Source organism: Gopherus evgoodei, chromosome 18 (assembly GCF_007399415.2).
Source record: "Gopherus evgoodei ecotype Sinaloan lineage chromosome 18, rGopEvg1_v1.p, whole genome shotgun sequence".
Classification (NCBI taxonomy): Eukaryota; Metazoa; Chordata; order Testudines; family Testudinidae; genus Gopherus; species Gopherus evgoodei.
Genome location: NC_044339.1, coordinates 1,025,544 through 1,042,421, shown reverse-complemented (window position 1 = coordinate 1,042,421; position 16,878 = coordinate 1,025,544). Strand labels below are relative to the sequence as shown.

Genomic DNA, 16,878 nt, shown 5'->3' with positions numbered 1-16,878 from the left:
ACGGGACTCTCTGTCACCCGGACCTGCAGTCGCTACACCTAGCGGCGTGGTTCCTGCGTGGCTGACCAGTTCTGAACTGCGCTGCTCCACCCCGGTACGGGAGGTACTTTTGGGCAGCAGGAAGCCTTCCACTAGAGCGACATACTCGGCCAAGTGGAAGCGTTTCTCCTGTTGGTGCGTGGAGCAAGGTCTCCGCCCTATGGAAGTTTCGGTGGCCAATATTTTAGACTATATTTGGTCCCTCAAACAACAGGGCCTGGCGATATCATCTTTGCGGGTCCACCTGGCAGCTATCTCCACCTTTCACCTGGGTGGGGATGGCCGCTCCGTTTTTTCTCACCCTACGGTGACTAGATTCCTGAAGGGGCTGGAACGTTTATACCCTAATGTCCGACTCCCTGCTCCAACCTGGGATCTTAACCTGGTGTTGTCTCGGCTCATGGGGCCACCCTTTGAGCCGTTAGCTACTTGCTCCCTACTCTATCTCTCTTGGAAGACTGCCTTTCTAGTAGCTATCACCTCAGCTAGACGGGTGTCGGAACTCCGGGCTCTCGTGGTAGACCCTCCGTATACAGTCTTCCACAAAGATAAGGTGCAGCTGAGGCCACACCCTGCCTTTCTCCCCAAGGTGGTCTCGGCCTTCCACATCAACCAAGAGATATTCCTCCCGGTTTTTTTCCCAAAACCTCACTCTTCAGGCAGGGAGCGACAGCTCCACTCGCTTGATGTCCGTAGGGCTCTCGCGTTCTATGTGGAGAGGACTAAACCGTTCCGCAAATCCCCCCAGCTTTTCGTGGCAGTAGCGGACCGCATGAAGGGGCTTCCTATCTCCTCGCAGAGGTTATCCTCATGGGTAACGTCCTGTATCAGGACCTGCTATGACTTGGCCCACGTCCCTACAGGCCGTGTGACTGCGCATTCTACCAGGGCGCAGGCGTCGTCGCTGGCTTTCCTCACCCGTGTGCCCATCCAGGAAATCTGTCGGGCAGCGACCTGGTCATCGGTCCACACCTTTGCTTCCCACTACGCCCTGGTCCAGCAGTCAAGAGAGGATGCGGCCTTCGGATCTGCAGTGCTCCATGCCGCTACTTCTCACTCCGACCCCACCGCCTAGGTATGGCTTGAGATTCACCTAACTGGAATGGATGTGAGCAATCACTCGAAGAAGAAAAGACGGTTACTCACCTTTGTAACTGTTGTTCTTCGAGATGTGTTGCTCACATCCATTCCACACTCGCCCTCCTTCCCCACTGTCGGAGTAGCCGGCAAGAAGGAACTGAGGAGCGGGTGGGCCGGCAGGGGTATATATCGAGCGCCATGGCGGCGCCATTCTAGGGGGCGACCTGCCGGCCCACTGGAGTTGCTAGGGTAAAAAGTTTCCGACGAGCGTGCACGCACGGCGCACACACCTAACTGGAATGGATGTGAGCAACACATCTCGAAGAACAACAGTTACAAAGGTGAGTAACCGTCTTTTCTCAAAATTCACTGCACCGCATCCCCCTTTTGACAACAAAAATTACTACAGGACTCCAGGAGGGGGGACCGAAGCCTGAGCCCGCCCAAGCCCCACCACCCCAGAGGGAAGTGGGGAGGAGGTGCAAAGCCAAAGCCCCACCTCCCAAGGCCAGGGGGCCAAAGCCGAAACCCAAGGGCGGGATTTGAGTCAACAGTGTGCCCTTGTTGCCAAGAAGGCTAATGGCATTTTGGGATGTATAAGTAGGAGCATTGCCAGCAGATCAAGGGATGTGATCATTCCCCTCTATTCGACATTGATGAGGCCTCATCTGGAGAACTTTGCCCAGCTTTGGGCCCCACACTACAAGGATGTGGAAAAATGAGTCCAGTGGAGGGCAATGGAAATGACTATGGGGCTAGAGCACATGATTTATGAGGAGAGGCTGAGGGAACTGGGATTATTTAGTCTGCAGAAGAGAAGAGTGAGAGGGGATTTGATAGCAGCCTTCAACTACCTGAAGGGAGGTTCCGGAGATGATGGATCTAGACTGTTCTCAGTGGTGGCAGATGACAGAACAAGAAGTAATGGTCTCAAGTTGCAGTAGGAGAGGTTTAGGTTGGATATTGTGAAAAACTTTTTCACTAGAAGAGTGGTGAAGCACTGGAATGGGTTCCCTAGGGAGGTTTTTAAGGTCAGCCTTGACAAAGCCCTGGCTGGGATGATTTAGTTGGGAATTGGTCCTGCTTTGAGCAGGGGGCTGGACTAGATGAGGTCCCTTCCAACCCTGATATTCTATGATTCAGCCCAAGCAGGGGGCCTGTAATCTGAGCCCTGTCACCCAGGGCTGAAGCCCTCAGTCTTGGGCCCTAGGCCCCAGCAAGCCAGCCCTGGAGACCCCATTAAAAAGGAGTTGGGATCCAGTTTGGGGTCCTGACCCACAGTTTGAGAACTGCTGTAGTGTTTCTTCTGACTACCACAGGATCTCCAACCATGGGTGAGCTGAGAGTAGAGGACTTGTTTTGGGAAGTGAGAGTCTGGCATCTGCACAAACTGTCCAGCCCAGCGAAGTTGATGCATGAGGATTATTGCTTCAATGCTGGTGACATTGGCTTCAGCGAGGATACTGGCATTAGTGCAGCTATCTTGCCACTTGACAGAAAGGATCTTCCAGAAGCATCGTTGGTGGTACCTTGCCAGACTGTTGAGATGCTGTCAATAGGTCACCCGGGTTTTACCTCCAGAGAGGAGTGTAGGAACAACAGTTGTCTTATAAGACCTGGATCTTGGAGTCCTGCTGCAGGTCACAGTCCGTCTCTGTCAACTGTGATGCCCTGTGGAAGGTGCTGACCAAATTTGGCTACCCTCCAAAATTTATTAAGGTCCTGTGGCTTCTCCAAGATCAAATGATTGCCACGGTTCCTTGTAATAGCCTTGAGACAGAACCTGCTGATATCAAAACTGGGGTTAAGCAAGAATGCATTATTGCCCCAACCCTGCTCTCCATCTATTTAGCAGTCATTTTGGTCAGTTGACATGCAATACAGAATGGATGGGTGGCTCTTTAATCTTCAAGTTCTCCACTCAAAGTCTAAAAAGTCTTCAGGGCATCTACTACTGATCTTCAGTATGCTGATGACTGTGCCATCCTGGCACACACAACGAATGACCTTCAGTCCACACTGGATTTTCTTGCACAATCTTACCGAAGCCTAGGAACTCTCACTCAATATTGAGATGACTAAAGTGCTCTATTAACCTGCCTCAGGCCTTGCATATGACCCACCACAAATCACCATGGAGGGTCAGACTTTGGAGACAGCTGAGCACTTTTGCTACCTCGGTAGCCAACTTTCTCAAAATGCAAAAATCGACAGTGAAATCCAGCACAAGATCCAGTGTGCAAGTGCTTCCTTTGGGAAATTGCTTCAACATGTTTTATTGACATAATATAATGACTGTGTGTAACCATACGCTGCTTCACCAGCAGCGCACACACCAACACCATTCCAGACATGCCCAGAACTTTGCTTGGAAGCCAAGGGGACCTGGTACAGATCAGAGACACACACTCGCATTTCCTCTGAATCTCTGCAGTATTTTATAATGCACATTTTCCCTGGGGCTCCAGATTTGTGCTCCACTGTGCACATTTTCCCTGGGACTCCCACTGTGCAGTCGTCCTCCATGCTCACGCTGCCCGCTCACGCACTGCTGCAGTTACTCTAAGCTGCCTTTCGTCCCCAATCCTAGCAACTGGCTTAGATGTACCAAGTCCCTGCTACATGCAGCAACTGGTGTGACTTGGCTCCAAGAGACATAAGTGTGGAAAAAGAGCCCAGCAGCTGCTGCTCACCTTGCACATCCATATGGATCTGACAAGGGGAGGAGGTAGGACATGTTGCTGGGGTGGAGCAATTGCTGGAGGCTCTGTTCCCCCTGCTGGGTCCCCTCAAACCCCCCCCATCCAAGGGGATATTTAAGACTGAGAGGATTAGTAGGCACCAATACTGAACAACAGGCAACTCCAGACTGATCAGCTTCATCCTGTCCACATCACTCCAGCTCCCCATGCTCCGTCTCTCTCAACAGCCTGGGCTCTCCGGGAACATCCAGCCTCTCTCTGGCCTGCTTCCTTGGAGGTTGCTGAGTCACTGGGCAGGTGACCCAGAGGCCCAGGCTGGCCAGGAGGGGGCCGTGCTGCTGTGAACTCAGGTCTGTCAGGAGCTGGCTCAGCTGCAAGCCCAGGCCAGAGGTGGCGGCCGGTTTTTCCAAAGCTACAGGCCAGTGCATGGAGCAGAGGGGTTAATGTGCCCAGGGACTGAGTGTATCCCTTTCGCTGGAGCCTAGAAGGGCTGAGCACTTATCCCAATCCATGCTGGGTTCCTCGGCACTTGTCCCAGATGCCCACATCATACTCAGATCCTCAGGGACAGGGGCAGTGGCTCTCCCGAGGAGTTTGTCTGACGGACACCTTCTTACTGCAATCTGTTGCTCAAGTTACCCTCCTGCCAATACGCCAGTGGACTCCGATCTGCTCCTGGTTATAATGGAGCCTGAGGACAGCTTCACTTTGTGTCATGATTCCTCCCCATTGCTCACGGCTAATGCTGGCTCTTTGCTCCACTGTTCGGCCTCTTGGGAATCCTACCTTCTAGCCAACAACGAGTTAACGAGATGGCTGCATCTCGCTAGCCAGGGAGTCAGCGGGAAATGCGTGCCAAACATATGCATGATCTAAAGGAGTTTGTTCGCTCCAACCTGTTTGGTACCTCAGATGTGACTCAGGGGAAAGGAAGTGGCCAGAGGCTGCAGCAAACACCCCCCAGATGTCAAAGGCTTCAGCCACTCTGGAGAGAGAGGGGACTACATGGCTAGATGCTTTGCACATGTGCCATCCAGCTCTTGAGCTGATGTAGGGAGAGAGCTCCCTGTGTCTGCATCTCCTGAGGGGCCCAAGCATTTGGAACCAGACTCAGAAAGCAAATTCAGCCACCTGGAAAAACGGCTTCCTGTATTTATTTTCTTATGCTCATCAAAATGGACCTGTCATCACTAACTGCTGGGGTTGGCAATAAAACAATCTAATGGGAAGTGGCAGAGGTATGAGGCAGGCACACATGAACACACCTTTCACATGTACCCATCCACATGCCTGGCCCCATATGTACACGTGCACGTGCACACGCACACCAATGTACCCATCCACATGCCTGTCCCCATATGTACATGTGCACACACATCCCAATGTACCCATCCACATGCCTGGCCTCATATGTATGTGTTCACATGTGCACACAATCCTCCCACACGTACGCATCCACATGCCTGGTCCTGTATGTATGTGTGTGCACGCACGCACACAACACATATACCCATCCACATGCCTGGCCCAGTAAGTAGATGTTCACATGCACACACACATATGTACCCATCCATACGCTTGGCCCCATATGTACATGTGCACGTGTGCACACACACAGCACAGTGAACATCTTCTGAAGAAGCTTTCTACACCAGAGTCTGTGTCCAGTCATGGCTGGGCAGGGACCAGCCTCCATTTTAAAAGGCAGCCTGAGCTGTGGATCCAAACATCAGTTCTAGGAGCCCCTGAACCCAAGAGGACTGCCATGTGGACCATTGCACAGGCAGAGCGAGGAGCTGCAGGAACTGGAACCTGTGGAGACATGGGGGACTGCAGTTCAGGCCCATATATAACAACAGCTGATGCATGGTTGACACTCACAGCCAACCGAATAGGGTGGAGAACTGCAGACTCAGCCACAGTCCTGAGAGTCTCTCCCTGGAAGGCTCTCTCTACGCCACAACTGGGGCCAGCCTAGCACTGGACTTGACATTGGCAGTCCTGTGGGTTTGTCACAGAGTGAAAAAAAGTCCCAGACAGTCTGATTGTCCCACTTGTCTGATCTTTTCCTCTGTTCATGGCTCACCCTGCAGCAGCAGCTCCTGTGTCCCGTGAGGCTGGGCCCAGCTCCCTGTCTCTGTTGCTGTGACCTGGACAGGGGCGGCTCTAGACATTTCACCACCCCAAGCACGGCAGCATGCCACGGGGGGCGCTCTGCCGGTCTCCGGTCTCGCTGCTCTGGTGGACCTCCCGCAGGCGTGCCTGCGGAGGGTCCGCTGCTCCCGCGACTTCGGTGGAGCCGCGGGACCAGCGGCCCCTCTGCAGGCATGCCTGCAGGAGGTCCACCAGAGCCGCAGGACCAGCGGACCCTCTGCAGGCATGCCGCCGGAGGCTGCCTGCCTGCCGCCCTCCCGGCGACTGGCAGAGCACCCCCTGTGGCATGCCGCCCCAAGCACGCACTTGGTGTGCTGGGGCCTGGAGGCTCCCCTGGACCTGGAGAACTCTGGGCAGCAGTGCCTGTCAGCTTTGCCCACCTCATCCTCTATTGTGTCAGGAGGGCAGTGCCAGTCAGGCAAGCCAAACTGAGCGGCACTGCAGCCCTGCGCACCAGGTTGCAACACCCAGAGTAGGGTGCTGGGCCCAGCCCTGCAGTACACAGGAGTCGCTGCTGTGGGGTAATTGTGGGAGGGCTCACTCTCCATTCCCTCTCCACCCCAGGCCTCCCCTCCTTACCTGGGGGTTGTGGTGCTGGGTGTGGAGGGTGCTGCTATGGCTTGTCAGTGCCCCCTTAGCGAGGTGAGGAAGAGGGCATTTGTTAGCAAAAATCAGGGAGCAGTCATGGTAAATTCAGTAAGCCAGCACTCTGACTGAAGTTACTGCTACTGCCCCGTGATTCCTGATAACAAATGCTATGGCAAATCTGCAGCCCCGGCCACCAGTTTCCATAGCCATGGTCGCTGGCACTTTGGTAGCAACGTTCTCTGCAAGCAGGGACAAGCACTCCATGGCTTGGTTTTTGAGCACATCAGACACAGATGCTCGTGAGGCTGCAGCTGCATTTGAAAAGTGTTTCCGACACTGTTGTGAGTACCCATCAATATGTCCAAGGGGCCCAAAGGGGTTATTTCACTCAGCAAGAGCTACTGGCCATCCCCCTTTCCTGCCACTTTCCCACTGTGCTTCACTTGGATAACAGGAGCCTATAAGGAGGAGAACACACCCCAAATTCAGATGGGAAGTGATGCAGGTCCATAGGTTCTCCTCCACCAGATTTCAGGGAGTCAGGACTCCACTCCCTGTTCCGTGTAGCTAGATGGGAAGGGATCCCTCACAAACCCCGTGTTCTGGTGGAACACGGGTCACAGGCTGGAAGGCAGAGTGCCATGGCCATACAGAAGGAGCCTAATTCCTTTTGAGCCACAGGTATCCTTTGCAGACGTGTTTTGCAGGGTATGTTTTGCCCTCAATACGCATGGCTGGATGGACAAACAGCAGCTGCAACCAACCGATGGGGAAGGTCCTGTACAAGCCCTCAGCCTTTTCAGCTCCCTGCATTTTATAAAAATCAAAAAAGTCTCCCGTGCCTGCAAAAGGAACATCAGTCCAGCCCCCAGTCTCTGTGTGGTTCCGCTCTCTGTTCCTCTCCCTCCATCCAAGGGGCATTTATGGGCCAGCTCCTGGGCTAACCAGCAGCTCTGTACTTATAATGCATAATGCAATGTCTCTAAGCTCTGCTTTCGTACACTTCTGGGGTGTTATGTGCAACTGTTTTGATGTTGCCTGGGTCACAAGGCATAACACGGTGCCACTCCACATAGCAGCCAAGTCACCTCTGAAGTGCCAGTACTCGAACAGGACGTTAGCACCTCCTAGCTATGCTGCTGCTTTCTGCCATTATGCAGAGACTGGAATGGGGAGCAGCAGTGAGGGAGATGTGATCTTCCCCCACTGCACCTACAAGTATGCTGTTGACCCAGCAGGCTAGAAGACAGGCAGAGTCCCGCCACCCACCCGCCCATGGCTGGCACTAAATGCCCCTTTCCCTGCCTCAGCAGTTGGCTCAGCACTTGGGAACAGCTAGGTTTATGAGTATCAGATAGGTAGATTCTTCAGTGCACACCTAGTCTTTCTGGTCAGGTGTTTTCAGTCTTTTCCAATGCTGAGTGACCCCTTCATCCTAGTTCCCTGCACCAGGTAAGGATCATAGAGGACAGAAGCAGAGAAGCGACAATGGGTTACAGTCCATCAGTCCCTGGCAACACAGGATATTTCACTCTTGTGGTGGCTCTTGGCCTTTCCCCAATGAGCTTACCTCCCTTCTCCTAAATCCCTCCCTGTACCCTGTAGTAGAAAGAGGGCCTGAGACTTGAGGCCTGGTGTCAGAGGCCTGGTATGAGGTCTGAGGCCTGGGCTAAAGTTAAGTTGTGAGCAAGAGGCACACACAAGAGGCCCTGCTCACAGAATTGGCAAGAACAGGGCTGATATTGCAGAAACACACGTTCCTAAGTAGTGCTAGGCACAAGAATATATACAAAAACGTATTCCAGAAAGAAACCAGAAAACCTTGATATCAAAACACATTCCTCAAAAGATAACAGGAATGCACTGACCTATCCTAAAGATCAGGTCAGGATAACAGCATGATGGATAGAGATGTTTTGACTGAACCAACAGGTACATGGTAATGGGTGGTGGTTAGCTACGTCACAGGGTGGTATCTAGGTATGTCAGAGGGCAGTAACTAGCAACGTCAAGGAGGCAACACGTAACTTGTTTGTAGCTGTGTATAAAGATGCATCTCAGAGGAAGTGTCTTTGTCTGGCCAAGGGGAGAATGGGAAGTCCAGCCATTCACTGAGCCAGTCCATTGTCACAAGCATACATGTGTTAGAGTACCACTGAGCCAGTTAGCACCGTTTGTCGGCAATAAACCTGACCAAAGTTCCTTTGCTGAAAACCGAGTCTGTGGATTTAGTGAGCAGCTGAGTCAAAGTCTGTTATCTCTGCTGTCTGCGCAGAGCTGAGAACGAGAGCGCGCACACACACACACACACACACACACACACACACACACACACAGAGCCGACATCTGAGCAGACCTCTCTTTTAGCAACAAGGGAGGGGCAGGGTGGTCTTGGCCCCTTGCCACCCAACCTGAGATTGACAAAAAGTGCCTAAGTGAGCTGGTACCCAACTCCCATTGACGTTCACTGGCAGCTAGGTACTTAACTTGCTGAGGAGCATTCACAAATCCCACTAGGCACCTATCTGCATCTCCAGGTGCGTAAACACCTTTGTAAATCTGTCCCCCAGCTCACTGATTTTCGCTTAGCTCCTGCACCTCCAGCCTTTGCTCTTAGATACTCACCTAAGAGGAAGTCCACTTCCATCAGGTTAAGGGACAACAGGTCACTGCGATTCCAGACGTACTGGGAATTCTAGGGGAGAGCAAAGGATCAGCAGCTATTATGTGCACTTCCTTACAGAGGGGATTGGAAATAAGACATACATTTATCAGGGAGGAGAATTAAGCACTGGAAACAATTTCCTAAGGGTTGTGGTGGCTTCTCCATCACTGGTAATTTTAAAATCAAGACTGGATGTTCTAGTTTGAATAGGAATTATTGTGCAGAATTTTTCTGGCTTTTGCTATGAGGCAGTCAGACTAGATGATCACAGCGGCTCCTTCTGCCCTTCAAATCTGGAAGCCATAGGCATTTCCCAGAAATGGTATTTGCCATATGTATTGCACACACAGAGAACATCTGCCATATATCCCAGATATATGCATCGATATCTGTCCAGACAACTTCACAGGCATGAAAATCAGGCAGCTTTGCCCTCTTTAACACATATTTCTCTTGTCTCTTAATAAATGTATTTTATTGTGCAATGAATGATCATCATAAGAAGGATCTTAAATTTATATAGCAACTTGGATCCCTAAGCATGTCACAAACTACAGATATTGTAAGCCCTTTAAGGCTGGACTATCATTTTCTATACGTTTGTATGGTTCCCAGTGCAATGGGGTCTTGACCTGGTTGGCCTCTAGGTGCTATTGCAGTATAAATGTTACATAATAGACACACAGCTACATACAGCAGCATAGAAATGCAGCAACCTCTGGGGTGGAGGGCAACAGTTACAAAAAACATGACAGTGGTGTGGGGGATTTTTTGATCAAGAAGTGAAATGGGATCTTTAGTTTCTACAGAAAATTGACTGGACCTTGTATTCTGAGGACTTGTGGAAAATAAAACACATAAAGCACCCAGGGCGTGCTCCTCAGTGATAGAACTCCCCTCAGCTCCAGCTGAATAAGAGGTAGCCAAAGCAGAGCACTTTTTGAACATCCCACCCATAAAGTTTAAGCACAGGGCAAAGTTTTGCAGCCCTGGTATGAGGCTCAGAACATGCAGAGGCTTTGGCTTTAAGGCACAAGATTAGGATTCAGGTTTGGATCCTACAGCACTAAAATCCCACAACCCATTCTCACAAGGTTTTGGCCCAAAGCAGCAGAAAATAAATGTAATAAGATCCCCAGCAGCTGAACAGCATGAGACTGTAGTCTCCTCAGAACTAGAAAACTGATCCCTCTTGAGTTTGGTTCTGACCTAGAACCAGGGGCTTGGAGCTAAGGCTAGTGAGGGTTGATAGCAACAATGCCCATAGATCTGCCAGTGCTGTAGAGAGAGGGACTTCTGGCCCAGATCCTGAAATCAGATCCAGGTGGGTGGCCCCCTGTACCTGTGCTGACCATCATGTTGCTTATAGGAGCTGCCATGAGCAAACAAACCCTTGTGTTTCCTTCCCCTCTACCCCACCTCAGCCTCAGAAACTAAATGATGGGGAGAACCTCAAAGGTTTGAAGGTTCCATTCCGTTCAGATGCTTCTCCCACGTGCCTTGGCCTAGAGAGGCTTTGCCATGAGAATTCCTGGTCTGGACTGAGCCAGAAATACCCTGAGCTCAGCCTCTTGCCTAAGACAGGTTTCAGGGCTGGTTCTGGCCAAAGCCAGCACTGAACAGTGTGAGGGGGGGAAAGGATACAAATGTTGTGCAAACTTTGACCATCAGGCAAGGCTCCAGTTTGGGTCAGGCCAAGATTCAGGCCAGCTCAACCTTCTCCCGTCATAGCATGCTTTACTCCTGCTCCCACCATGCCGAGGGAAGAGAAAGTTCCTTCTGCTTGACATCACATGCCTGGGGACAATCCTGCTCTCCTCGCTCTACCCATTGCAGCCGGACTGCGAGCCCCCTTCCTCACCCAGTCTGACATCTCTCCAGATTCCCTCTGCCAGTCAAGATACCCCAGTAGAGTGACTGCCTGCTCCTAAACAGCCGGGCAATACCAATGCCGCTAACGCAGAACCTCCCCTTTGAGGGCGCAAGCAGCAGAAGAAACAGAAGCCCTTTGAGCCAGAGGGAGGCCAGGTTACACCAGCTGGTCTTAGTCAAACTCAAATGTTCCGTGGTTTATGTTCCAGCTAAATCATAACCAAAGGAAGAGAAAAGCAGTTTCCATTGGATACAGAATTCTCCTTTGTTCCTTCCTATGAGCTGCCATGCAGCATTGCCATGGGCTGTTAAATGGCCACTGAGTGCCAGCCCAGAGATGGCTGCAATTCTGTTGTAGCAACTCCTGAGTATACAAGCCAACAGCTGGTAAAACCCCCTGTGGGATCCTTTGTGATGAAAGGCACGAATGTGACAGGGTGAGCACAACTGAACCCCAAAAGAATAACAGGAATTGCAATAAGAAATAGAGTGCTACGGAGAAGGGAGGGGTATGGTCAAACCAGCAGCATCACTGATATTCTTCAGACTAGAGGCTACTTTCATTCTCAACTCAGATCTGATCAATTTGGTTGGGGGTGGGGGCATGGAAGGTCTTCTCTACCTGACCAAAGCACCATGCAGTGGCAGCCTCCCCTAGCTAAGACCTGGATGTGCTTCCTTCCTGAGCCCATCCAAGCTGCTCCAAGGGCTGCTCCCGATACACCGAGCAGTGCTGTCTCCTCCCCAGTGCTACAAGTGGCTAGTGGCAGCACTCGCTGGAGCAACAGAGGAGTTCAGGGCTCAGGCTTGGATCAGGGCGTGAGCTGGTGTGTTTGCAGACCTCCCCAGGGTTGCTGCAGGGCTAGTTTCAAAGGTCAATCCAGAGGGTCTGGGGATTTTCACTTTCCCGCACACAGTATCATCCCTTAGACTGGAATAACCATCCCCACTTGTCCTCTGCTGACTCCTGTTTTCACTCTCAGTGTATGCAGTGTGGGCACTTAAAGCTGAAGCCAATTAGAAAAGACGGTTCTTCTTCGAGTGATTGCTCATATCCATTCCAGTTAGGTGTGCGCGCCGCGCGTGCACATTCGTCGGAAAACTTTTACCCTAGCAACTCAGTGGGCCGGCAGGTCGCCCCCTAGAGTGGCGCCATCATGGCACTTGATATATACCCCTGCCGGCCCACCCGCTCCTCAGTTCCTTCTTATCGCCCGTGTCGGTCGTTGGAACAGTGGAGCGCGGCTTAGCTGACCTCCACTTCCCTAGCTACTCGTAGTTCTCGTATATAGTTATGCAGTTATAATCCTTTTATATATATATTTGTATAGTTATATGTTTTTTCTTTGCTAACATAGTTAGTTTAGTAATAGTTAGCGGGGTTCAGGAAGTAGCCCCTTCCATGAACCCGGTGCCGGAGCCCATGCACAGCTCACCAGGTTTTAAAAAATGGGCTCGGCCTGCCAGAAGCCGATGCCGAAGGGAGATCCACACGACTCCTGTTTGAAGTGCCTCAGGGAATCACACTTGACAGCTAAGTGCCCCATTTGCAAGGCTTTTAAGCCGAGAACAAAAAGGAGCGGGACTTTCACTTACCCTTCCACCTTTGGCGCCGAGCGATGATCAAGCAGCTGGCAGAAGCGCCTCCTCGGCACCGGACCCCGCCGGTACTGCCAAGGCCTTTCGGCACCGGCCGTCGCCGGCACCGAAGTCGACTCGGCACCACTCCCTTCCTCCGAGGTCGAGAAAGCCTACGATTCCTGCTGGTGCCTGACGGCTCCCCGGCACGCGCCGTGGTTGAGCCCCCTGCTCCTGCTGCTTCCATGCCACCTGCATCGCAGCCAGAGAGCTCGTCTAAGTCAGATTGTCCGGCACCGACACCTGCAGAGGCACCGATGACATCGGCACCGTCGATTCCAGTCCCCCAGGGCCATTGAATCCGGTGCCTGACAGCTCCCCGGCACGCGCCATGGTAGAGCTTACTGCTCCTGCTGCTTCCGTGCCAACTGCACCGCAGCCAGAGAGCTCGTCTAAGTTGGATCGCTCGGCACCGACACCTGCTGAGGCACCGACGACGTCGGCACCGTCGATCCCGGTCCCACAAGGGCCGTAGAATCCGGTGCCTGACGGCTCCCCGGCACGCGCCGTGGTTGAGCTACTGCTCCTGCTGCTTCCGTGCCAACGGCACCACAGCCAGAGAGCTCGTCTAAGTCGGATCGCCCGGCACCGACACCTGCTGAGGCACCGACGACGTCGGCACCGTCGATCCCGGTCCCACAAGGGCCGTAGAATCCGGTGCCTGACGGCTCCCTGGCACGCGCCGTGGTTGAGCTACTGCTCCTGCTGCTTCTGTGCCAACGGCACCAGAGCCAGAGAGCTCGTCTAAGTCGGATTGCCCGGCACCGACACCTCTGAGGCACCGACAACGTCGGCACCGTCGATTCCAGTCCCACAAGGGCCGTCGAATCCGGTGCCTGACGGCTCCCCGGCACGCGCCGTGGTTGAGCTTATTGCTCCTGCTGCTTCCGTGCCGACGGCACCGCAGCCAGACAGCTCATCTAACTCGGATCGCCCGGCACCGACACCTACCGAAGCTCTGACGACCTCGGTACCGTCGAACCCGGTCCCACGATGGCCGTCGAATCCGGTGCCTGACAGCTCCCCAGTATGCACTGTGGTTGAGCCTGCTGTTCCCTCCACGCCGGAGACATTACCAACGGCGAGGGATCTCATTGCCATGACAGAGTCGATGCTGCCTGACCCCGGCACCGCCGGTGCAGGTAATACAGTCTCTTTATGTGACCGTCCTCTGTCAGCACAGCAGAGCGGCACCGTTCATGATCACGGTCCCGCAGACACTCCAGGTCCTGTCGGCACACCCGACACCACTTACAGTCCCGGTGCTGTTTTCCTCATCAGTACTGGTCGCACTCGCTGCACCGGTCGGTATCCCGTTCACCGACCCGCTATCGGCACCGTTGCGACTCCCGGCACCGCGACAGGTACCTTGACTCCTGTAGCCTCTCCCTGAGCCTCGAGATCTCGGTCGACCTCCCGGCACCGTTCTGGTTGCGGGTCTGGATCTCGTTCCAGGTACCGATACGCCTCCCGGTGCCGGTCCCCGGTGCCGAGTTGGGCAAGGTCCGATAGCGTCAGAGACTCTGCCTGTGCCTTCTTTTAGTACCTCCATGGTCATCCGGACACGCATCCGTGTCATCCCACATGCGCAGATCTTATGCTCAGGACCACGATTCTGATACGATGGCCAACGGGCGCCAGCCCCGAAACCGAAAGAGGCTTGGCGAATGAACCTGCTTGGCCGCCAGGTGTACTCTGCAGAGGCCCTGCAGCTCTGGGTAGCAAAGCAACAAGCCTTGCTTAGCTGCTATAATTATAGCACCTGGGTGAAGGTAGTTTAGTTTATGGAGTTTCTCCCCCAAAACTCCCACCAAGAGTTCGCTGCCGTCTTGGAGGACGGGGGAAAAAGGTACCCAGAGCGTCCCTCCAGGCCTCGTTGGACGCAGCAGACTCTGCAGCCAGGACTCTGGCCTTTGGGTTTCAAACCTCCGGCCGGAGCTGCAGTATGCCATTCAGGATTTACCCTTTGTTGGTAAAGGCCTCTTCGCGGCAAAGACAGCCCCAGGCTGCGAAGCCTGATGGACAATAGGGTCCTAATGCGCTCTCTCAGCATGCATATGCCAGCGACCAAACGCAGGCCTTTCTGTCCCCAGCCGCCATACTCTGTGCCTAGCCAGAGACAGGACTTTGGCAAACGGCGAGGCCAAGGTGGTCGCAGACGAACGTCAGGACCCCTAAAGAGCCAAGGTCAAGGTCCCTCGCAATTATCACTGGGACCAAAGACAAACTTTCCAAGGTGCGCCTGAGGGCGGTGTACCAGTCACAGGCCGGGATCCCAATCCCGCCTTCTCCTGGCGTGGCCCCAGTTAATTTCAGATCGCTGGGTCCTGCGCACGGTGGAGCATAGGTACCACCTCTAATTTGTTCCAGCCCTGTCCCCCTTCAGGGACCCCTCTCACGAGCAATTCCTCGTACAAGAGGTGCAGACGCCGACTGACGAAAGGGGCAAGGGGGTTTACTCCCGTTATGCCCTAGTCCCCCACTCGAACGGAGGTCTCAGACCTTCCTAGTCCTGCATGGACTCAACCGGTTTAGGATAAGGTTGAAGTTCCGCACGGTATCCCTGGGAACCATTATTCCATCCTTGCCTCCTGGGGGCTACTATGCCGCCCTTGATATGAAGGACGCGTACTTTCACAACGCCATCTTCCCTCCGCACAGGAGATACCTCCGCTTTCTAGCCAACTGTCAGTACTTCTGGTTTACGGCCATAGTCGCCGCCTACCTTCGCTGATGTCGGATATGCGTTTTTCCGTATCTGGACGATTCGCTTATCCGAGGAGACTCTGAGACACAAACCACTCAGCACGTGGGCATCGTCACGGTCTTATTCACAGGTCAAGGCCTGATGATTACTATAGAGCAATCCACTCTGGTTCCCATGCAGAGGTTGGACTTCCTAGGGGCTATCCTGGTCTCCTACCTAGCCGGAGCCTGCTTATCACAACTGCGGTTTTAGGCGATGGCAACAATCATCTGAGGTCTGCAGGTTTTCCCAACGACCTCGGCTCGTACTTGTCTCAGTCTCCTGGGTCCATGGCTGCCCGCAAGTTTGTAACCAAACACGCCAAGTTCCGCCTCCGTCCTCTCCAAGTCCGGCTCACCTCGGCGTACCACCCGGACAGGGAGCCAATGGTCATGGTAGTCACCGTTCCCTCGAGCACCTTAGGCTCCCTAGAGTGGTGGCTAACTCCCTCCCTGGTGTGAGCAGGGATGCGGTTCCATCCGCCCCAGCCCTCACTGCCCCTGACGACGGACGCGTCATCTCTCTGCTCAAGTGCTCATGGTCACCTCCGAGCTTAAGGCCTTTGGTCTTCTCGGGAGCTGGCATTCCACATCAATGCCCCCAAAATGAGAGTAGTGCGCCTGGCGTGCCAGGGGTTTCAGGGGCAGCTGTGAGGCCGTGGTATCTCGTGTTTACAGCCAACACAACGGCCATGTGCTTCATAAATAACCAGGGAGGGACATGGTCCTCCCCCCTTTTGTCAGGAGGCCATCCATTTCCGGGACTTTTGCATGGCCCACTCAATGGAGCTGGTGACGTCCTTTCTCCCGGGCGTTCGGAACGTCTTGGCGCTTTGACTCAGCAGGTCTTTCCTGTCTTACGAGTGATCACTCTGCCCCATGTGAGGCGTTCTGCTTTCCAGAAGTGGAGATGTTTCCTCACATAGACCTGTTCGCTCACCGCGAGAGCAGAAAATGCCAGATGTTCTGCTCCTTCCAAGGTCTCTCCTCGGGATCGATCTTGGACGCATTCCTGATGCCGTGGAAAGGCCAGCTCCGTTATGCCTTCCCACTGTTCCCACTTGTTCTTTAGGTCCTGCTCAAACTCCGCAGGGGCAGAGCGCGCATCATCATGATCACTCCAGAGTGGTCCAGGCAGCACTGATATACCACGTTGCTCGGCCTGTCAATAACCGACCCAATTACCCTGCCACCCCACCCAGACCTCATCACTCAGGGCAACGACAGGCTTCGTCACCCGGACCTGCAGCCTCTTCGCCTCACGGTGTGGCTGCTGCATAACTGAGCCAGGGTGACAGGAAGCCTTCCACCTGGTCAAGTACCGGGCCGGGTGGAAGTGTTTCTTCTACAGCTGCAATACGCTCGATCTTGCTCCTGCTGAGGTCTCGATCCCCT

The 16,878-nt window shown here is 53.6% G+C and overlaps 1 protein-coding gene across 2 annotated transcripts in view; it reads right to left on the bottom strand.

The window, feature by feature from the left end:
* Positions 1-16,878, bottom strand: part of ALPL (alkaline phosphatase, biomineralization associated) — a 107,049-nt gene that overhangs the window by 12,045 nt on the left and 78,126 nt on the right. For both annotated transcript variants that reach the window (XM_030537772.1, XM_030537771.1), the window contains exon 8: positions 9,189-9,258. In XM_030537772.1, the coding sequence (XP_030393632.1) occupies positions 9,189-9,258 (70 nt within the window). The remainder of the gene's footprint in view (positions 1-9,188; positions 9,259-16,878) is intronic.